At 40.9% G+C, this 23,008-nt stretch overlaps 1 protein-coding gene across 1 annotated transcript in view; it reads left to right on the top strand.

Annotated features, from left to right (window-relative positions):
- FIGF (c-fos induced growth factor (vascular endothelial growth factor D)) overlaps positions 1-20,451 on the top strand; it is a 28,204-nt gene extending 7,753 nt beyond the window's left edge. Inside the window, exons 2-7 of the mRNA XM_008938744.1 lie at positions 8,447-8,657; positions 12,105-12,295; positions 14,586-14,734; positions 15,748-15,845; positions 18,251-18,446; positions 19,801-20,451. Coding sequence (XP_008936992.1) covers positions 8,447-8,657; positions 12,105-12,295; positions 14,586-14,734; positions 15,748-15,845; positions 18,251-18,446; positions 19,801-19,927 — 972 coding nt within the window. The 3' untranslated portion in view covers positions 19,928-20,451. The remainder of the gene's footprint in view (positions 1-8,446; positions 8,658-12,104; positions 12,296-14,585; positions 14,735-15,747; positions 15,846-18,250; positions 18,447-19,800) is intronic.
- The last annotated feature ends 2,557 nt before the right edge of the window (positions 20,452-23,008 follow it).

Below are 23,008 nucleotides of genomic sequence, written 5' to 3'. Positions count from 1 at the left end.
CATTTTTGTGGATCTCCACTGAACACACTCCAAAAGCTCCATGTCCTTCTTGTGCTGGGGGCTCCAGAGCTGGACACAGCATTCCAGGTGAGGTCTCACCAGGGCAGAGTAGAGGAGCAGGATCACCTCTCTCCATCTGCTGGCCTTGCTTCTGTTGATGCACCCCAGGATGTGACTGGCCTTCTGGGCAGCTGCTGCTGCACATTGGTGGCTCATGTCCAGCTTCTCATTTACTAGTACCCCCAAGTCTTTCTCCAGTGGACTTCTTTCTAACATGTCCTCTCCCAGCCTGTATTGGTAACGTTGGTTGCCCCTCCCCAGGTGCAGGACCCTGCACTTGGTCTTGTTGAACCTCATGAGGTTCACCTGAGCCCACCTCTGCAGCCTGTCCAGGTCCCTCTGGATGGCCTCCTGTCCCTCTGGCATGTCAACCACACCACCCAGCTTAGTATGGTCAGCACGCTTGCTGAGGGTGCACTCGATGCCACTGTCCATGTCATTGATGAAGATGATAACACCGGTCCCAGTATGGCTCCTTGAGGGACACCACTGGTCACTTCTGCCCAGCTAGATGTCGAGCCATTGACCACTACTCTCTGGGTGCAACCGTCCAGCCAGTTTCTTATCTATTGAACCCATATCTCTCCAACTTAGAAAGGAGGATGCTATGGGGGACAGTGTCAAAGGCCTTAGTAAAGTCAAGATAGATGACATCCACAGCTCTTCCTTTGTTCACCAGTGCAGTTGCTTTATTATAGAAAGCCACCAGATTGGTCAGGCAGGACTTGCCCCTAGTAAAGCCATGCTGACTCTCCTGAATTACCTTCCTGTCCTCTATGTGCCTTAGCTTTTTTTCTAGGAGGATCTGCTCCATGATCTTCCCAGGCACAAAGGTGAGGCTGACAGGGTAGTAGTTCCCAGGGTTTTCCTTTTTAGCCTTTTTAAAAATAGGCGTGGTTTCCTTTCTTCCAGTCACTAGGAACCTCACCTGACTGCCAGGACTTTTCAAATATTTTGAACAGTTGCTTGGCAACTGCATCAGCCAATTCCTTCAGCACTCTGGGGTGCATCTCATCAGGGCCCATGGACTTGTGACTGTTAAAGTTCATCAGACATTGAAGAACCTTGTCCTCGTTGACTGTGGGAGGGCCTTTGTCTCATCAGTACCTGTCTTGCAGGCCATCCTCTTGAGAGCTGTGAGGAGAGAAGTTGCCATTGAAGACTGAGACAAAAAACTTGTTCAGGACCTCAGCCTTCTCCTCATCTGTTGTCACTAATTCCCCATTGCTGTTTTTCAGGGAGGGGATGCTGTCTTTAACCTTCCTCTTCTGGTTAATGTACCTACAGAAGCCCTTCCTCTTTTCATTTGCATCTCTAGCCAAATTCAGCTAGAGGTGTGCCTTGGCCTTCCTTACCTCGCCACTACACAACTGAGCGGTGTCCCTGTTTTCTTCTCAACCGTCAACTCCTCCTTCAGCGTCAACCTGTTTTTCTCCATTGACTGCAACAGGAGTCTCAGAAAACTAGTTCATATTCAGTCAGGTGAATGATATATATAGCATCAGATTTTTTAAAAATTTTTAATGATTGTGGTGTCAAAGGGAGCTGCGGGCATTCTATCTCTGCAAGATGAGTGTGTAACTGTGACCAGCTCATACACTGTGATAAAAACCTTGGGGAATGCATCATGGTTATTTTCAGGTGTAGCATACATAGCAGCAAAGTTCCTTGGTATTTTCATGTGGCAATGAATCATCTAGCTAGTGTTTAAACTGGTTTGAGTCTAGTCCTGAGAATAGCCTTTGGGCAGCACTGGAACAGGGGGAATTCAGCTTCTGATTGTGTCAAGTCTTTGTCTTCCACAGGACTTCTCTTGAACTAAGTTCAGGTGCTTCTGCTGCACTAAGCACGCAGCATTCAGGTTCAAACTGGCCTCACATGTTGCCAATACTCTTTGTTGATGTGCAAGTGCCCTCATCATTTGTGATGAGGACAAATCCCTTTGTCCCCTTTGACTCCTGGACTGGTTAATTTTGAAACATTTAGTCTGAACTTAGCTTAAACCTGCTTGGCCACATTTGTGATACAATGGCATCAACAGAATCATCATTCTATGGTATGCAGCTACAATCTGCTTTCCCTGGCAAGATATTGCTGTTACCTTCTTTTTATTGCTTAACTACTGAGAAGATGGATCATAAAACAGTGCAAGGTTATTGAGAGGTTCCTTAATCATTTGTCCTGGCCCCAGATGCAGTGGTAATGTTGAAGATTTCCATATATTTATGTAGCACTTGTCACAATAGTATCTGTGACCTTAACTCAGAAAAACATTCCTTTTCAGAAGAGCTCTTACATGTGCTTAGCTTTAAGCAGAAGTTTACGTACCACTGTGGATAAAGACTGTGAGGCTGGGCTTTAAGGAAAGAAGTTATCTGCACAAGCTTTCAGAGCGTCTTTCCTGGGTCTGAGGGTGTGCTTGAGTACAGAGTAAAATGTAAGTAGGACTTAGATTGAGCAAAATATGGATTTCAAACTCAATTTTTGCCTCCTCATGTACACAAAATATTATTCACCATGATGTGTTTCCTTAAATAAAAATACTGATAGTTACTGATGGCCTTGAAAATAATTTATTTTGGGTCCTACAGATGCTCAAATAAATTTAGGACTTTAGTGGGCCTTTCTTTTGCTATCGTATTCTGCATATCTTTCCTCTATTGTCCAAAATGCCTCCAGGAGACCCTAAAACACAGCATTAATGAAAACACCATCTGTGTCAGGCTGGAAAGAGCGGCACATGCAAAAAAAAATGGGGGTTCCACTGGCTGACTCAGATATCAGCTTGAAAAGGATAGGGCATTTTTTCTTAGGCAAGAAACCTAGGAGCTTGTCAAGCATGGACTGCAAGCTGCTCAGCTGCAGCATCTGATAAGAGATCATCAATGCTAATTCTCAAGGAGGCATCCAGTTTGAACAGTGCAGACTGTGCATCTGTATGATATGATGCACAAGCCAAATATTTGACAAGCATAAATCAACAGGGTAATGAACTCGGTGTCTGATTTAAGCCAGAGTCCAAGGTGGGAAAGGCCACTGAATGTACTACTGCTTTTCCTCTTGTTCCTTTCCAATGCTAACTACTTTGAGGGTTTTTCTGGCATCTGAAATTGCTAGGAAGAAGATAGATAGCCCATTAAGGTTGCTTTTGGAAGGATAAAAGTTGTAATTATCCAAAAATCACAATGCTAACCCACGTTATCATTTCCTGATGTCAATGATGTTGCTCATAGCCCAAATAGAGGAAAACAGATACTCCTTTTGAGTTGAAGAACAGTTTTGGAACATATCAGAGAACAGTGTTATGAAAAACATACAACTTCATTTAAAAATCAATCTGATTTTTATTTCTGGGTATGGGATCCATTGTTAGATAAGATACTTAGAAAAAGTTATATTAAGAGCAGCAGGAAGCTGAAGAGATAAGAACAAACTACTAAAACCTACTACTTCAACATTTGTTATTAATGAGTTCTACACAAACATTTCTTGTAGGCAATAGCATTGTATATTGGGTTGACTACAGGATATATATTTACAGGTACTGAAAGTTTAGGATGTTTGGAGCTTTTCAGTGATATGGCTCCACAGGTGATTTGTTCATTTTTGGAGTATGTAAAGGACATTGCCCTGACCATTTGCCAATGGCTCCTTCGCTACTTTCTCTCTCAAGCCGGAACGTATATTTGAAGCTTTCTGGGGCCAGAGACCTTAATTTTGCTACCTATGTAAGCTACACCAAGTGCAGTGAAGTCCTGCTTTACATCTAGTTTGCAGCCATTACCATCAACTCCCACCACAGCAACAGTTCACCTCAGCTGACTACTAAAATCTGAGTCAATGTAAAAGGAGTGAGGGCATGGCAGGGAGAAAAATGGATGTTTCTCTGCACAAGGAGGCTGAACATCTCAGCATGAGGTAGGTCTCATTGGACTCCCACCTTGCAGAATATGAGGAAAAGAATAAAAATAAACAACATAAAAGCACAGTGGGATCCAACCAATACAAGATGATGAGAGCAGAGTGGAGAATGTGAGGGAAACTTGGAAGAAAGGACCATAGTCATCAAAGAAAGCCTAGAAAAGGGAGGCAGTGGTATTTGAAAAGTGAAATAGCATCTACAGACAGGTGGCAGCTCTGTTCCTCATGCTTTGTGTGTGGAGATGGATCTCCCAAAAATGTCAGTGAAGATTTGACCTCTCTGCATACTTTCCCTTGCTCTGTGGCTGAGTGGGAAGCTCCCCTCCTGTTCAAATGGTGATTTTAACAACTGTCCACTCTATATCACTGTAAGAGGGGATAAAGTCCTCAGTCATCACGAGGGGTAGTTTTGGAACACTGTTGAACCTAGCACCTTCCTCCAGTTTCACATTTTGAGACAGTTATTTACCTTTTTGTGCAAAGCTGCACTCTTCTAAGTGGGGCTTTTCACTTCAGCCAGAGGATGTTTGTCTATATCTAAACAGAGCTTGAATTTAAACTGCAGTGTTTGAAAGAAATCTCCACAGCTGTGTGGTGCTAGCAGCCCCATGGCACAACATCTGTGGTACAATCTGAGACCATAAGAAGTTCATTGTTTTCATTTCATGCTGTCTTTTTCAAAACAGGATTACCAGAAATGAATGTTTTGAAAGATTTCATGACAACATGTTAATCGGTGCTGCTGTGTTGTCACAAGAGGGTGTCTGACTGAAGCAGTTCAGTCTGTGGTGTCCAAGGCTACAGGGCTGTGCCCTGCTGGTGGGGCTGATGCACTTTCCACACTCATTTCACTTTTTATGCATTTATTTTTGAATGTTTTAAAGTTGTAGATAGCTACCTCTACGGTCAAAGTGTATAAGGATGAGGGATGTCCTTCTGGATGCTGAACCAGTCTGTCCATGCTCTAGCAAGTGTTTAGAAGAACATTTTTGGTAAGAGTATTGTAGTAGTCTAAAAGGAGTAAAACCAATCACATAAGGTGGTATTCACTGATCCTGTACTTATGTAGTTTTGGAACAAAATTAGAATCATAGAATCGTTTAGGTTGGAAAAGACCTTTAAGATCATCAAGTCCAACCATTAACCTAACTCTACCAAGTCCACTGCTAAACCATGTCCCTAAACACCTACATGACTTTTAAACACGTCCAGGGATGGTGATTTAAGAACTTTCCTGTGCAGCCTGTTCCAGTGCCTGATAACCCTTTCAGTGAAGGTGCTTCTCTTCAGATGTTTTATACCCTAGAGATCTGTGGTGAGATTTGTTTGATCAAAGATCTACCACACTGATGTATCTTGTAATCTGTTGAGCCTGGGTTTGCTGTACAGCCAGAAGAAAGACTTCCAATGTGATTTCAAGTGAATCATGCTCTAAAAGTGTCTATATTTCCTTGTCTTGGCTAAAGAGGAAGCAGAGAGTGACTAGCTCACAGACAAAATAGGTGCCTACACAGTAAAGACCTACAACTATTTGGTATTCAGCCCTTCCTTAAAAGCTAGCATTGCCTTCAGCTCATCATCTTGCCTAGTGTCAGGCAGTACTGAGAGGGAAAAGTTATACTTTATCTCACTGCTGTTGTTGTTATGGAAAAGGGCATCAGGAAATTCTGTACTGGATAGGGACTCCTATGAAGATGTTTTGAAGTTGGCTGTAAAATATGTTCCCTTTGGGAAGAAGCCAAATATAAGAAGGAAGACAATTATTCTGGCGTTGTGGTGGTAGACAACAGGTGATTCCATTGAACTGTAGATGGGTGTTAGGAAACATGAAGAGTTGAGGCAACAGATTCACTTCAGGGCTGAAGTGCCCAGGCAACACTGAGTGGGCCTGGAGCTGACAGAAAAGTGATAACTCAGTTCCAAGGGTTCTGTGTGAGTTTTGGATGATTGTGGTTTAGTTAATTAGGATACATTTCTGATGACTGCAGAGGGAATTCTGTAATGAGCACTGCTCCTTCCATTTGTTTTGATCATACTTCTGCAATTATCAGCCTGTGAAAACCAGTATGAAAAGGAACAACCTGCACATATTGGCAGGCCTTGTCAATACCACTATGACTCATCAATATCAGAGGTACATTTTTTAAAAAGTACCAGAATTCAAATCCTATTGGAGATGCATTTTTTTTGGTATAAAAGTGATTTCTACTAGTGTAACTTGTTCCTCTTTATTTGTGAAAGCATAAAGTTAGTCAGTTAATTTTAGCATATTCAGTACACATTAAGGACCTTGTATAGCTTTAAAAATACAAAAAATCCTTAAAACAGTACAAATTCTTGCTTTAGATAAACCCAGAGATCTTTGCTTACCATGCTTACTTTTTTCTGTACTTTCATCTTAGATTTAAAACTTACTTTGCTCATGTAATAATCATTAATAAAACCACTTGATATTTAAGTAAAAGAAATGAAAAAGCCAGTCCAAAACTACTGACTTTTATGAGAAGTGCAGGGATATGTCTTTGAATTTACAGAACATCATCATTTCATTTTACAGTTTCTCTCCAAATTCAGTGTAGTTTAGAAGCCTTGGATGCTGATTCAGCCAGAACATCTTTTTACCACAAAGAGAGAAAAGAATCTTGCTAATGGTTAATAGAATTCAGTTTTAATATATTGGGTCCCATTACCATGCCAGTGCTGGTCCTACGCTCACATATTTTGCAAGGTCAAGGAGACAGTTTGTGAATGGGAGTGAGTATAAGCTGCGGTTCTTAAAACAAATAAGTCTTGACACATTGACCTCAAGCTGAATTTCAGCTTTCCTAAATCAGCAATATTCTGGGCAGTTTTTTGTAAAACTATCTTGAAATTCAGTTACTGCTGCTAATTATTCACATTCCTTCTGAGCTATTTGTCCGTAAGTATTGAGGTGGGCTTTCCAGTTTTCACCACATATGAAATGCATGCAAAATTGTTCACCTATGAAAAACAGCCATCTCTATAATGAAACATGGCATATTGCTAGAGCACAATATAATGTTCCGTATGGGCATTAAAGAAAAGCAAATAACTTATTCTGAGTTAACTACATAGGGAATTTTAGGTCAGTGGAAGGTAATTACCGAAAAATGAACTTGGCCTGTATGTACAGGCTAACATCTGTATCATTGCAAAATAAATGCCACAGATGTTTTAATAATAAGTAACAGATGTGCTCACTGCCTGAATTTCAGATCTCATCTAAAAATGCTCCTCTTATAGGTGACCCTTTCCCCAGTCCTATACAGCGCACTCGTTTGCTACCAGTTCAGACTGCAGGCTGCTATACACCTCAGAAGCAGCTTCCTGTACTTCAGCTCTGCTTTTAACAACTGCCACTTTATTGATGAAAGCTGGCACTGCTGCCCTTTATTTGCAAGTCAAAAAGTACAGTCAACTGGATGACCAGAGAGTACAGCTGAGGGCATCAGCCCAGTGCAATGCAGCCATTTGCAAAGATAATCTTTTACTTGGGTTGGAGGCAACAGTTTTCAGCAGATCTGGTGAGTCAGTGGAAATAAATACTTAATGCCTTGATAAAGGCACAAACACAGATGTTGGAAAGCAGCAGCCAAAGAAAAAAGTATTGTTACGGAGTGCTGTGCAATATTAAGTTTCTGTTATACAGGTTTTTTTAAAGTGAATAAGAACTTTAGACTGAGGTGGTAGGTCTTTGTACGGAGTGTTCTCCCATGGGAGAGAAGAATGGTCACACAGACCATGTAGGTGGAAGATGCGATGACTGTGCTAATGTCTTTACACAGCCACAGCGCTGAGGCTGGACTTGAGGATGCTTTGGCAACAGCTTGGGCATGATCCAAATGGTAGTCAGCATGGGAAATGGCAGATGCATCCTGTATTTTACATCACGTTGAATGTTGCATTTGCCTGCCATGTGGATGGGCCCTGTTAGTTAGGGCAGTTTCCAGATGTGTCACCTGCTCCTGCAGTGGTGTCTCATGGCTGGCAGCAAAGTTCTGGCACGTGGCGTGGCTTGCTGCGAAAGCACGGGTGTTTTGCTCACCAGCTGAACTTATTCATGCTGTTTGACTTGGATGACGTGGGATTCACAGTGGCATGTCTGGCCAGCTCAGGCACACCGGCGATGCAGTTGGTGTCTGCCAGGTTCCCTGAGGACCAGGGATACAGTAAAGTCTGCATTTGTAAAATAGCTCTGAGGGCTGCGATGGAAAGGGTAAGGAAGTGGGTATCTCCACTTCCCAATTTATGCAGGCACAAATCCTGCAGATCAATCTGGTGCCGGGCACTGTTAATGCCTGGGACATCTCTGTGTGCTCCTGCTGTCTCAAGTACTCTTGGATGTCCTTAGTCATGTGCTGCCTTTTTGTAGAAGTGCTCCATGTGCTGCACTGGTGACAGGCTGCAAAGGTACTGGCTTTATGACTTCTATCTTCTCTTCCAGAGGACATCTCTGTCAGCTTTGGAGCGGTCAGAACAGCAGATCAGGAGAGCATCCAGCCTGGAGGAGCTGCTTCGCATCACTCACTCCGAGGACTGGAAGTTGTGGAAATGCAGGCTAAAACTCAAGAGCCTGGCCAATTTAGACTCCCGCTCTGCATCACATCGCTCCACCAGATTTGCTGCTGCTTTCTATGATATCGATACCCTCAAAGGTAGGTGCAGGCTTGTGGCTGAGTCTGATCTTGTCTTCAGGACCTGTAATGGAGAGAACAGGGCATTCACAGAAAATTATTTAACATGAAAAAATGTCAGGCAATAGCCTGAATATGACTCCCCGTTTTGTGGCCACATCAGGCTTATTCTTTGTGTACTCTCCAAAGGGAAGGCATATTTTGTATGGATTTGTCAGTCCACTGAAAGGAGGGGAAGTCAATGTGCAAAGAACAGGTTGGAATGGCTGGCTGAGGGGCAGGCCAGCAGCATTGTGCTAAATCTCAAAATCTGCTTGCAGGCAGAAACAAATGAGCTTCACTGCAGGCACAGAAATCCCTTCTTTTGTTAGGTGTGCTCTGGCACAAGGCACTACAGCAGCAGCAGTGTCTGGGTGAGAACTGCAGAGGAAGGAGGTATTACCCTATTCTCAAACTATCTGAGGAAGTCTCTCCAGAGAAAAGTAGATCTTGAAACAACCAACCAACACCTGAGTGCAGGAAATGACAATCTATTCCCTCATCTGGAGCAGAAATGAATATTGTTCGTTGTAGCTGAGAGACACGAGAGGCATTATATGTTCACAGATGTAAAATAAAGGATCAGTTACTTTACTTTGGTCTAGCAAATGGATATCCCACAGCAAAGCTCCAGTGTAGCTTAACAAATGACAGACTGAGCTGTTCTTTTTTGTTCAGTCTTTACCCTGAAGTGATATGATCCTATCACTTTCCTTCTGGGAAATTAGATATTGCCAATATCCCTTTTACAATAACCACAGCCACATTTGGACACCATTACTCAGCTAAATTATGGCTGAGCAAAGGCCTTAATTTGCTTCTCTGAGCTACAGCATGGAAATGCAAACACGAGTGCCAGTTTGAAAAGAATTTTCATATCTCAGATACAGTTTTAAGCTTCTTATAGAAATTTTATACAGAGAAAAGCTAAATCAAATACATACTGGAAGAAGAATTAAGAAGGCTTTAGCTAATGATTAAAATCTTGTTTACATGCCTTGAAAAGCCTAAACTGCATCATTAGCAATCCAGTGTTATTAGAGGTAGTACCCAGTGTCAAATGCTGTAATTCTCTACTCACTATTGCTCATTCAGTGAGCACCAGCACTCCTGAAATATTAAAATATTCTTTCATTAAAACAGCAAGACAATAGAGGATGTTATCAAGTGTTACTCAGTGCATATTGCAATGAATCTTTTTCAATGGCAAAATAATGTAACTGTTCAAGTAATAAGGTCGGATGACTATAGTCATATAGATGTAATCTGCTGCTTGGAACAGCTGTTAGGTCACTTCCCACTTTCCTTTTCCCTATGACACAGAGATGTCAGCTTTCTCATTCAAAGTCAAGCCACTTAACTTAAAACAAACCCTTATTGAATCATCTTCTCCCTTCTTCCATCCAAAGTGAAATTATCCCAGGACAGAAACTACTTTTGTTCTAATACCTTCATATGTCCAAGGTAGTAAAGTGTCTCTTAAAAAACCGGAGCCTATAAACTCGTATTTCTTTCCCACGCTCTTTCCAGTCATCAAGCATTGGCCTTTCTGCAAAGGGCACCTGTTTTGTTTTAGTAAAGTGTTTTGACAAGGAGGCCGGGTCTATGCTCCTCGTTGTTTCACTGCTAGACCATCTTCCACAGCATCCCAGTTTCCAGCAGGGCAAGTTCAGGACTTTTTTCCTCCTTTCTAGAGGTTTAATGATGAATTCATTGACAGCTCGTGTCATCCTGTCTAACTACAGCCTCTCCCAAGCAGCTCACCTCACCTCTTCGACGACAGCAATGCTTTCAGGCTGGAGTCTGTATTAGAGCCAAATTTCTCAGCAGCTGCCCTGTGCTTGCCCACAGAAAACATTAGGGTAACCATGGTGCTTCTGGACAAAATGTGACCTCCACTTCTTTGACCGCTGCTTCCTATAACAGCCCTTCTGCTAAAGTGGTTAATAAAGTGAGGATGTGTGCAGTTGGAAAGGTCACCACTGCTTACACTCACTGAAGTGACATCTGAAGTGATTACAGGCACATACCTTAATGAGTTTGGCAAACACTTTATTTTCTATTTTAAGGCCTAGGATTATATTGCTGCTTTGGTGGACTAATATTATTCTAGAAAAGTCTACTGGTCTTCATGATTCTTCTCTTAATTTATGCTGTAAAATCAGAATTTAGACCCCAAGATCTTATTTCTTGGACACTTTCCATGACTGAAGAGTGGAGTGAATCAATCATAAGGAACGACTTTGCAGAGATAAACAAATTGAGTTAAATATACAGTCAGTTGAAGTAAAAGTTAAAAATAATAAAAGGCAAGTCAGGTAGGAAATAGAGAAATAAAAGCTCTTCTGAAGACAAGTATAGCATGTAGATTAAAAATATTCCAGATTTTTTTTTTTATTTTTTTTTAGAAGTTTCCTGTAAACCTACACAAAGCTTGCACAATAGTAGGGAGGTGGACTGCATTGGAAGAGATTAATTTTCTTAATAGTATAGAAGTTGTTTTTGATCTTTCAGAAGCCTGTTGAAGGGGGGCAGACAGGAAAAATGTTTTTCATAATTTTAAGAAGGACTTAAACCATAAGCATTGATGACTCTTGAGTAATCCCATAACTTGAATCAGGTAAGCAAAAGCCAAAAAAAGCAAGGCTACATCTTTAAAAGATTCAAGATAATATTATGGAAATGTCCCTGTTTTCTCCCTGTGGTTCAGTCAGTTAATGTATTATTCCTTCTCGCAGTCCAAATTTGACAATCAGTGTAAAACAAATTTCTAGCACTCAACAATCCAGTATTCGAAAGATGCCACAGTGTTTTGAACAGATAATTCATACTTGAATTCATGTTCCTGTTATTCAAACTTGAGCCCCCTGATGGTACTGAGGTGTGAGAGTGTTTGTCTTGGATTTCATTAGACGTTTTGGAAATGGTGCTTGCTGGCTGACATCCAGTAAGAGTATTAATACCCTTTGACCAGAATCTGTTAATCATTAATGTGCATTTGCAATCAGGCCCAAGCTGTACCAAGTCCATGGTGGGGTACATGCAAAGAGAGGATAAAAAGACAATACAGAGGTCTACCCTGGAGAAAAGGAGGGTGTGTGCCAGCTTTGTCAGATAGACAATAGGGAGCTGATTGACAGCTAAGGGAAACTGATGCAGCTCTACTTTGCCTACTGGAATTAACAGAGACTCTGGTCATCTCTGCTGAAAACTAAAGGCAGTTAAATGCAACAACCTCTCTGCCAGTGCAGCTGGCGTAAGTTACTCAGACTTTCTCTGGTCCTTAGATTGATCCAAGTAAGTGCAAATTGATCCAGGTAAGTGTAAATGGCCTGCCAGCACTTCATTTTTATTTATATAATGCTTCTGCCTCACTAATCAACAGCTTAATTTTGCCATGGTTGCTCATAAAAATGGTGTTTTCTCCAGTCATAGATGAAGAATGGCAAAAGACTCAATGTGTGCCAAGGGAAACCTGCGTGGAAGTTGCCAAAGAGCTGGGTACAACAACCAACAAATTTTTCAAGCCTCCTTGTGTGAACGTGTTTAGATGTGGAGGCTGCTGCAATGAGGAGAGTCTAAGCTGCATGAACATTACTACAACCTACGTGTCAAAAACGGTAAATGTGGCAATTAATCTGCTTTCTTTTTACCCTGTCTCTCCAAGAAGGGAGGGGAAGGAGGATGTTTGGTTTCTGATATCCTGTTATGAAAGATCTGTCTGCACTATCATAACAGACAGAAGAATTAATTTTTTATCCATGTGGAGTGAATTCAGGCATGTCCAATATCCATTTTTACTTTCATGTTGCATTATTAAAAATGGGTATATATGTTTAAAGATGGAAAGTCAGGCCCTGAGAGAGTGACTTTAGGCTCACCTGACGTTAAGGAGCTTAATCTTTCTTTAATGTATTGTTACTTGGACCTGGGACCTCTTGAGAGTATTGGCTCAGGGGAATCCTCTGCACTAAAGGATTAAGAGACACTCCAGGAAATTTTGATGTGTGAGGCCAGAAGTCCAAGCGCTGCATTTTCAAGGCTGCCATCAGTTCCAAAAAGGCTGACTAATAATTTTGGATGTGCAGTTTTGGGAGCCTAAAAAGGAGACATTTTCAGTGGGAGACCAGATGCTCTCAATTTGAATGCCTCAGGATCTGAATATCCCAAATCATGAGTCACTTTGGAAAAGAAAGGATTAAACCAGTAGACAGTTACTCCTTAGGTGAAGCAGGTGACAAATGCCTGAGTTTTAATGACCAGTGCCAAAAAACAAGCATAAAGTAGCCAGAGAGCTTCTCTCTGTGGACTCCCTCTGGTGTCTATGTACAGAGACACCTTGCTGCAGCCGCTGACTGAGCAAGGCTCCAAATTTAGTACTTTCAGTCAGCTCTGTGGATTAAATAATCTGTGTTCACACCTACAGATGGAGAACAGGAGACTGGTCCCCCTTGATTCGTCTCACCTTGTGCACCCCTACTTATATTTGATAACATCTTTTAACTTGGAATAATTTACTAAATTCTACTTCTGAAAAAGGCTTTTCTTTAAATCAAAACAAAGACCAAGGGCAGTTGTTTTAAAAAGAAAAGTGAAGTCCTCACGGGGAGCAGGTCAAATTCACGCCTGTGTTTGTTTTAGGTTTAACGGAGTGTAATTCCACTGTGTCTGGTTGGACTGGAATATAGCTGTAGTAAAATAAATCATGGCCCATCCTTGCATCAATGTTCATTAATTGCTTTCATTCCACACCAGAAGGAGAAAGCTGTTATGAGCTGATGGCCACACACAAAAGACATCCGATCAGCTCAGGGAGCTAGATCAGGCTAAAATGTATTTATTTATTTATGTGTTTTTGGAGCAGCAGTTCATAAGTTTGTTGAATAACTGCAGTTTTGCAGAGTGTACATTCCTTTATCATCCTTCAAAATAACCATTCCCTCAAAAGCCCCCAGCTAAGTTTCACTCCTGGATACACCATCATCATCTAGATCTACTCCTCTAGAATGAATGGAATTATTAGTGAGAGCATTTTTTTCCTCAGTATAAAATATCCACTGAAAGATATTCATACCACCTAGACACTACAATAGCTGAATTTAAATGTCTGAGCAGTCTAGTTTAGGAATACTTCTCAGGTCCTTCATGGAGGCAGCATTAAGCCAAAATAAGCTGGCACATGAAGTTGTGCTCTATGCTTTGGTTTCCATGGGAAGGATGTTGGCTTGGAGTGGGGGAGCAAAGGGTTAAGGGTCACTTCAACAGCTCCCACACGTAGCTGCCCAACGAACTAGGGCTTCCAAAAGGCCTCTCTGAGATCACCCTAAACAATTTAGATGCACTGAAGGTAGGCTGCTTGGTTCCTTAGGCTCCTGCTATAGTCAGTAGAGAGACGTATACAGGATGATTCCCTGTGGGAAGCCAGCTGAAGTAGAATGAACTCGCCTCTATTTGCTCCTGTTTATTCCCTCTCCGAGGAGGCTGTGGGCATTAAGTCAGGCCTCTAATAATGCATGCTGTGATTATTCCCTAGGACAGTTAAATAGCTGTCTCCGTAAGTGGTTCAGATTCAACTGAAGATATAACTGAGAACCAAGTTCCCCAAACCAAATCTTTTCCATTTGTCTCTAGTACTCAGAATAGGCTTTGAGTGTGCTTGCAAATAATTTTGAAAGGTCTTGGGTGTTTAATAGCAGGTAATATGGCACTGGGACCACCATTTTGGCAAGTTCCTACCTTGGTGAGCATTGCTTACTCTCAGTGCCCACCTGTCCGTTCATAGCTAAGGCAGCTGTCTCTAGAAACGAGCACAGATCAAATGGTGGGAAAGGGTAAGAGGTTTTGATTTAAAACTTCAAATATTAACTGTATAATGAAAACTGAAAAGTAAATGTTATTTCACCCACCTAGCTCTTTGAGATCTCGGTTCCCTTGACAAGTGTTCCTGAGCCCGTGCCAATAAAAATTGCCAATCACACAGGCTGTAAGTGTGTATCAAATACTCAGCGCCATCAGTACACCATCATACGGAGGTCTGTCCAGTACCCAGAAGAAGACGGGTAAGCTCCCTCTTTTACAAACTACTACACATGTTGTACAGTCCAAAGTAGAAAAATTATTTTGTTCTCATTTGGTCATTACAATGGTCCCCGTATGTTCTGTTATCCCAACAGCTTTTCCAAATACTTTAATTATCACTCAGTGTTAGAAAGCTTCAACTAAACTAGTGAATTTTAAGTGAATGGACCACAGAATCTGACAAGCGGGAGGCTAGTTCAGCAGCATCTGAAGTCATTAAGACACTCGGGTGCCTGAAAGTGGATTCGAAGTGCACGTATCAGCACCATGCTCCACTGGAGCTATTTAAGCACGTGTGCATAGACTTTTTCAGTGTGACACAGGCAACTCTGTTCATGCACTATTTAGCCAGGGCACACAGAGTGCTGTGGTCAAGCTAAATCCCTCTGCCATACTTCATGGCATGTTGAGTCAGAATCAGTAGGAACCATAGCTTTGCATTTTCTGGTCCAGTCCTGGTATGCATCTGTCAGATTCATTGGCTGGAAAAAGTGATCTCACATCTAACTTGGAAATATGGTATAACATACCTGTAGTCCTGGTGAGAACGGGCTACATCAATTTTAATCCTTTAATTAATCCCTAAGCATGGGCAAATTTATACTGGAGCTGCACTTTCTGACAGCATGGCAAAATTCAATACAGTTACATGGCATGAACGCCAGAAAACAAAGACCATCCTGGGTGCAGTAGAGCTGTTTTATGGAAAAGTGGGGATGCAAAACTGTAGCAGTTTCGTAAGGATATAATCTGAAATGCGTGCTGTACATGCTTCTTCTAGTTACTGGGACCCAGGTAGCTTAGTCCCATCAGCAAAACCATCCAGTGCCAAGGCTCTCTGTTTGCAGCAGTAATGCGCACGGGTGCTGCACCTCCACACAGTACCAGCTGGCAACCTCAGCATGCTAGCAGGTTCCTTTGGCAAAATGACCATACTGAGGCTCCTATTTATTTTTTTTTTTTTTTAAATGTCTACATTTTTTTTTCCTTCTAGATGTCCCTTTACCAACAAACTTTGCCATAATGGATGGATCTGGGATAGTGACAAATGTGAATGTGTTGTAGATGTACAGCACCCCAACAGACGAGAAGGTAAAGATGAACTTACATATGGAAATTTTGCGGACTATTTTCAGGCTGCTTGTGTTTCATATAGGTTTTGTCACATCTTTTCATTGAGAGAATTGTAGTTTTGATGTCACATCCCTAGATAGAGTTGGTTTATGGTGTAGAAACTCACCTGAAAATAAACATTTTTATGTGCTTATTCCCAACTCATGTTTTTCACTTGGATGTTTTACTTGCTCTATATTAGTAACCTGAACAGGAAACAGGAAAGTATTAAAAGAGCTAGGTGAAGTAGGCACCCTGGAATGAATTTTTGTTTTACATGTGTCTTAAATTGTATGATGAGCACCAGGGAAAACTTTGTAACTATAGAAAAAAAAACAGATGTCCTGGAATACATTGCATGGGGAAGGTGCTGAAATCTTTATTGTGAGAAATTCTTAAGAACGGACTTAATCACGAATCAGAGAGGCAAAATCATTCCTGCCTATTAGCTATAGTCAGTGCAAAAGATTGCATGACATCTCAAAGTATTTGACTACTTTTTATTATTTTATTGAGGTGTTTAGGAAGCTTTAAAACTGATGTGGTATAAATACTTAGGAGTATGCAAGTGTACCCCTCCAGGTCTGTGGAAGGAAAGCGAAGAGGGTAAAATTCATACAATTGTACACTACTTAGTTTCTCCCTCTGCTTTTCCTGGAAAACTTCAATCTTTCAAAGAAATTTGTAGGAAATATTCTGGGGGATGACTGTGTGAGTCTGAAGATACTTGCTAGCAGGAAACATTAAGAGCAGTTAAAATTTCTCTAAGCAATCTGTAAGGTTCTTAAAAAATTGATTTTCTCAGGAAATTTTACTGGTCAAAATAAAATTATCATAGCATTAGAGCAGATGAACACAGAATGAAGCCCAGCCTTTGTGGTTTAGCCTCCATGCAACGAGAAAAAGAATTAAACATCCAAGGCAACAATAAAAGTGAGCTGGAAAGCAATTCCTAGACTAGCAAGCTAAAAAAACTAAACAATCTCATAAAGTGGTCTCTTGATTACGATCTACTAACATTAAAAAGCAAGAGATCAGTTGTACAGTGGTTTCTGTAAGATCTGTTCTCACTCTGGATCAGATCATCTGACCATGAGGTTAGGTAGTTAAGGATTCAAGGAAGGAGTCACTCAAGGAAAGACTGTTATTCTGAATTTCAAAGTCCAAAGGACTGTGAATAGCCAGAATCCTCTTAAATCTTAGCCTTTTGCAACATCAGCTGGGAGCTTTAAAATGTGTGGCTTGTTGAATTATAGCTTTTGTTGACATAGACTTGATATTTCCTCAGATAAAATATCATTCTCTGAAGTACGTTGTGTTTGGCAGTGGTTGCGACCAAATAACTTAAAATCTCTCTTTGAGGTTGAAACAAAGTGAGACTGAAACACTCTACACCACTTCACACATGCCAAGCTTTATCACCCCCAGGAAGATGTTTGTCTTCCAAGAATTTGGGTCAGATTCCTTCCTCCATTCCAACAGGACTTGGGTTTTATTCTGTCTCAATATTGGTTTTCCATCATTAAGTAAAAAATAATGAAGGTTTCTTTCAAGTAATGTTCAAATCTTTTCTGACCACTGAGATCAGAGATGAGGCTGCAAAGGTCGCGGATGTAGGTTACATTCCACATTCCATAGGTTAAATCCAAGAGCTAATTGTAAAACTACAGGAAATTACCTTCCCAATGACACGTTATATAGCACAACCTTTAAACTGGGGATGTGCTGCTAGCATTTTAATAAAGCCTTTGCAAAATGTGTTCCCTTTTAGCTAGGATTAGCTAAAAGGATTCATATTGTACTCCAGATGTGTATTTTGAAGAAAGATAGATGAAGTATTAGACAGTGCCTTCACATGACTGGGGTTTTGTTTCTGAAACAAAGTATTTTCTTCCATCTTCAACTGGCATATGCCCCTTACTGAAGTGTTAGACCAGCTCATACCTTACTAGACATAGCATTACTTTTACAAAAACATATATGGATAGTGAAGTACATTGCGTGAGGAGTGAGACAGTTTGCATGGATGTGCATTTTTGTCATGGGTATAGACTAAATCCTTTTTGAGATTTTCTTGTTAAAAGCTGCTGTCCACTCAAGATTTGTACATTTCAAAACTTGACATGAGGCTCTTTTAATATACAGCCCCCAAATAAATATGTTAATGCAGGGTTCAGCCCACAAGAAATAACAATATTAAAGTAATATAATCAGCCCAATCCTCTCAGTCCTTTTCTGCACTGTAAGTCACAACAGACAAAGACTGGAATCTATCATGCAGTACATGTGTGAGCCCAGGTGATCTCAAAGAAAGGGTTAGTCTCCTCAAAGGAAGGATTCAGACATGTAAAGCTTACCACTAAAAGATGTATGTGCCATTGCAGGACTCCCTCCTCTTGCTGAACTGGCTATGTGTGGGCAAAATATGGAATTTGATGAAGAAAACTGTGAATGCATATGTACACAGAAGTGTCCCACAGATTTCCTTCAAAGTAAAGAGAACTGCAGCTGCTATTTGTGTAGGGAGAGCCAGGAGAGCTGTGCCCTAAAACACAAGATATTTCATGCTGAAACCTGCAGGTAAGTGTTTCTTGTCATTTAGTGTCTACGCTGCAAGATCTGAATTAACTTGTGTTAACAGTTAGACAATAATAACAGAGATGATACTTACCATACTTACTTCGTAGAATGAGTCTAAGGCTTATTTAATTAACATGTTTTAAAGAAATCTGGACAAGAATGCTATTCAACTACCAATATTTATTACTTTTTTTTCCCCTTAATCATAAGAGAGCGATGGTTAAAAGCATGCTACAACTGAAATTACTATGTGACACGGGGGATTTACATTTGCATTTGTAGCCAGGTAGAACACACCCTGTGTTCTCTCTCACAGCTGAGTGCAGATTCACTGACATCTAGGGATAAAAGTTCTCTAAGTTGGCACCCACACCATACACCTCATTCCTGATTGAGTTTGTCCTCAGAGCAAGCGATTTACTAGAGCTAATGCAATTTCATACACATAAAAGCCAATCAGCTCTGATTCAACTGAGAAGCAAAATTGTTCTGGGGCTGTTACACTCCATGCATTTCCCTAATCCTTTTGTTTTGAGGTTTGTTTTTTGTTTTGTTTTTTAGTTTTGAGGTTTCTTTGGCAAAACTTTAATAGAAAATACACTTTAAAAACACTTTTTTTTTTTTTTTTTTTTTTTTAAATTTCCTTGGCCACATGTAGAGCTGCAGGAGCTCTGTCTGTAAGCAAATGTAAGGACAGTCACCATACATTTTTCCCTGGTACTTTAGCAGAGCTGCAGTTCACTGAATGGTCACCCATAGGATCCAGTCTCATAGATTTCACATGTTCAGTTATGGAGAAAAACCTGTGGAAGAAGTAACCTTTACATCTTTAGGTTCACCTTTGAAAATACAGACAAGCATAAAATAGTTGACAAGTATAAAAATAGCTAAAAGAATTGGCACAACTGAAAGGGTGAATAAGAGATTTGGTCATTTATGTATTTCAGACAGATGGGAGGGGATCTATGCAATCATTTGTTTACGTGAGTTTGGCTTATAAAAATTACCCTAATTTGGGCACAAGACTTTTCTGCCAGAATTTTATGCCCAGTATTGCGACAGGACCAAAGCGGAAGTATCAGGTGAGCTAAGGTACTCTGCAGAATTTGAGGGCAGCACTGCTCAAGAAATGGTTGTGTCTGTGGACAAACGGATGACAATATCACATGTTGATATGACAAGAAATGTCAGGCAGCAAAGTCTTGTCTCCCTGTGTCGTAGCATGTCAACGCTTTCCCAGACATTGTCTAGAGAGCATTGCAGTGTTGAATGATGAAAAAGTTGAGGAATGTGACGTGAAGAATTATATTACAATGCTTCTCTCTTTTTGCTTTTTCTCTCCTTTATCAAACAGCTGTGAGGACAGATGTCCATCACAACCCAGAATATGCCCAACTGCAAGACCAACGTGTTCCAGGCATTGTCGTTGTCCGAAGGAGAAGAGAGGTTCTCATGGGTCCCAAAGCAAAGAAACTCCTTGACTGAACTTCCCCTATTCTCCAAAAATCCACTGCTTTGCAAAGTAGCTGTCACTGACTTTCAAAAAATAGTAAACACAAACATCTTCCACATTAATAGCAGAATGAATCCAGTCTGCATTTATTTATTAGAGCAATCACTAACTGCAGGTGAATATTCTGGGACATTGATAATTGTTCTGTAAGAGGTAACAAAAACCCATTAATTGCTGGCTGTGTGGAAGTGGAAAGGGCCAGTTCAATGCTATGGAAGATGGAGCTGGTGTATTCATAATAGAGTCACGGTCAACAGCCACTCTTTCAGAAACTGAGACTAGATAATCTTAGCCTCTGAGTCCTCAGCTACTGCAGCTCCTGGGTGAAACTTTCTTCAGAAATTCAGTGTACAGGATTTGGCTTCTAATAGGTTCAGCACTGAGTTATTTGATCTACTGTCCAGCTTTGATTACCATTTTGAGTTTATTGTACAACTACTGTCAGATGTGCCATATTTAAGTGTATATAAGAAAATAAATACATCAGTTATTCGAGTGTTTTTGATTTTTCTCTGTTATTTTAAAACTCTGCCCAACAAAAAGAAAATAAGCAAAACCCCAAAGCTATCTCAAGTAGAGCCTTCTTATGTTTGTCCCACGGGGACTGGCTTCTGTCCAAACCCAGGTCAAAACGAGGTTGCTTGATCCAATAGTTTCGGTAAAGAAGAATCATTTTTCCCATGTCTGCCTGACAGCCATGGGTGATTTGTTTATTAGTTCCTGGTGTAGTGTGTTAATCTGCCTGTGGGGATAACGGCCACACTAGTACTAACTCTTCAGTGATTTTTGGAAAGGCACAGCTCACTAAAAGATGATTTTCCTTTGCACTCACCATGCTAGGAAAATACCTCCTTTGCACTGAAATTCCTTGCACCAGTGTGAGGCCCGAGTAACACTGTTTTAACTAAACCAAGTACAAGGACAGCATTATTCTCTCAGCTACTGAAGTCTGGACTGAGCCAGTCCAGAGAAAATATTGTGAGCAATGATCCTGAACTGGAAGTGATAGCCTTGATGATGGAATCATTTTTGCCTCTTTGCTGAATTCTCCAGTTCTACACCGTACTGTGAATGAAGGGAATAGAGCAAATGAAACTACTGCTATAGAGATAGAAAGCTTGACACAACACATAGAATAGAAAATGGCTTTTTTTGAAGTGCATCTGAAGGGTTTTTTTTATATTTATATAAGGAAAAAATAGATTGCCTTAAAATAAAATTAGAGCTAAATCCTGTAAGATTGATTGAGTTGTTGGACAAAGCATCAAACAATTTATCTTGTCTTTTGTCTGAGTGAGGCATTTAGGATTTGACCCTGGACATCTTCTTTGAGCACTTCCTAAGTCATCTGTGATCTAGGTCTGTGCAAACACACTGACAAGCTGGTTTTGTTACCTGTGCTGGGATCTGGCCTGGGATCCTCTGACCAAGTGACACAGCCTGATCTGTGAGCGTACTGGGTGGAGGCCCTGCAGAAGGGCTGCCTACTGGTCTGCACTGGGCTCACCTGCTGAGAGTTTTCCTCCAGAGCAAAGGCCACGTGCAACTACCATTTGCTCTGTGTGGACAAGAAAGGGAATGTGACCCCAGTACAAAACCAGGCGACCCAGTTTGGCAGCAGAAGCACATCCTTACATTACCCTTGCTCCTTCAAGGAGCTCTAAATTCAGACACGTGTATATGATGGGTGAAGTCCCTGAGCTACACAAGGGTCCATAGAAAGGATGAACTTCCACATCACTTCTCACTTAGCTCCTCTGGGGACTTCCTGACATCATGGTTTAATTGCCAATAGGCTACACCGTCAGCACATTCCTCAGAAAGCTGGGGAAATGCAGAGGCAAATCAGACACTTAAATGGTGCTACCATAGGCATATGGATTAAAAATACACTTTTGTGTGAAATTTTACAACAGGATTTGTACAGCTAAATTTTGCTGAAAAAGTTTAAGATTTTTGCATTTCCTAGCTTTTCTTAAACTGTTCAGCAACTGCAACCCTGTATTAATTATGCCTGAGTCTTGCCAATGTTGATCTGTAGAAGCTTCCTCAATTTTCTGTCATGACCAGGAAATATATTTACTTTTTTTACAAAACAGAACTGCTCCAACCTGTGAGACAAAAAACTCTGCTTCAGCCCCAGGAGGCTTTTAGATAAAACAGTCACTGAGGGGCTGAAAATTGTGTTCAAAAGATTTTCTCATTGAGGCAGTGAGGGATTTGAACATGAGCTACCTAATTGCTGGGAGAGTGCAATAGCTATTAGGATACCCAGGCTAGATAGACACCATTGATGACAACCACTGTGAAACCTACTCTGATGTTTTTATACCTTCTTAGACCTCTGAAAAACAGACCTCTTCCCTGAGGGTCTAACTCAGAACTGAAGATCCCAAAAGGAAGGAGTGAGATGTTTCCACAGGCTTCATTCAGCCTAAGGCTCTGGGTGAATTTAACCCTTAAGCTCAAAATTTTGTGCTTACTTCTTGTGCATCACGTTGTGAAATGCTTAGGAAAATATTTTTGGTAGGAACATTCTCAAACAACAGAGATTTTATGATCATCAGAACCACACCTGAAGGTCAATATAAAATTCAGTGTTATTTTCAGATTTAATCCCCTACAGGTTGTTTTACCTGTGAGGGATTTCCATTCTGCACAGCAATGTGCTTGAAAGCTTATAGATTCAGAACAGGTTTTAGGCTTATTGTTAAGGTGAAAAAGGAAACTGCTTGTGGTGGTATTCACTAATTCACTAAGAGTTACTCAGCTAAGCAGCCAGAGCACTTAAATATTTATCTAGTTTATAACTTTCATGCTCCTTAGAGATTCTTAGGCCTAATTTCCAGAGGGCTTATGAATGTTCTTTGTGCTTCAGACAGGATTATCGAGTCTGGTACCAAAATTTGAAACTCCCACTCAAACCTCTGCAGGATTACAGAGCTGATGTGTGTGTGTGTGCACATGAACCTCCCCTGCAGCGCTTTCCCTCCTGGTGCAGTGCAGGAGCTCACACAACTTCTTTGCTCTACATTAACCTGTTAACCTG

This window comes from Merops nubicus, unplaced genomic scaffold, assembly GCF_000691845.1.
Source record: "Merops nubicus isolate BGI_N331 unplaced genomic scaffold, ASM69184v1 scaffold11554, whole genome shotgun sequence".
Taxonomy (NCBI): Eukaryota; Metazoa; Chordata; class Aves; order Coraciiformes; family Meropidae; genus Merops; species Merops nubicus.
The sequence above is the reverse complement of the archived record's forward strand: the minus strand, read 5'-3'. Positions and strand labels throughout refer to the sequence as shown.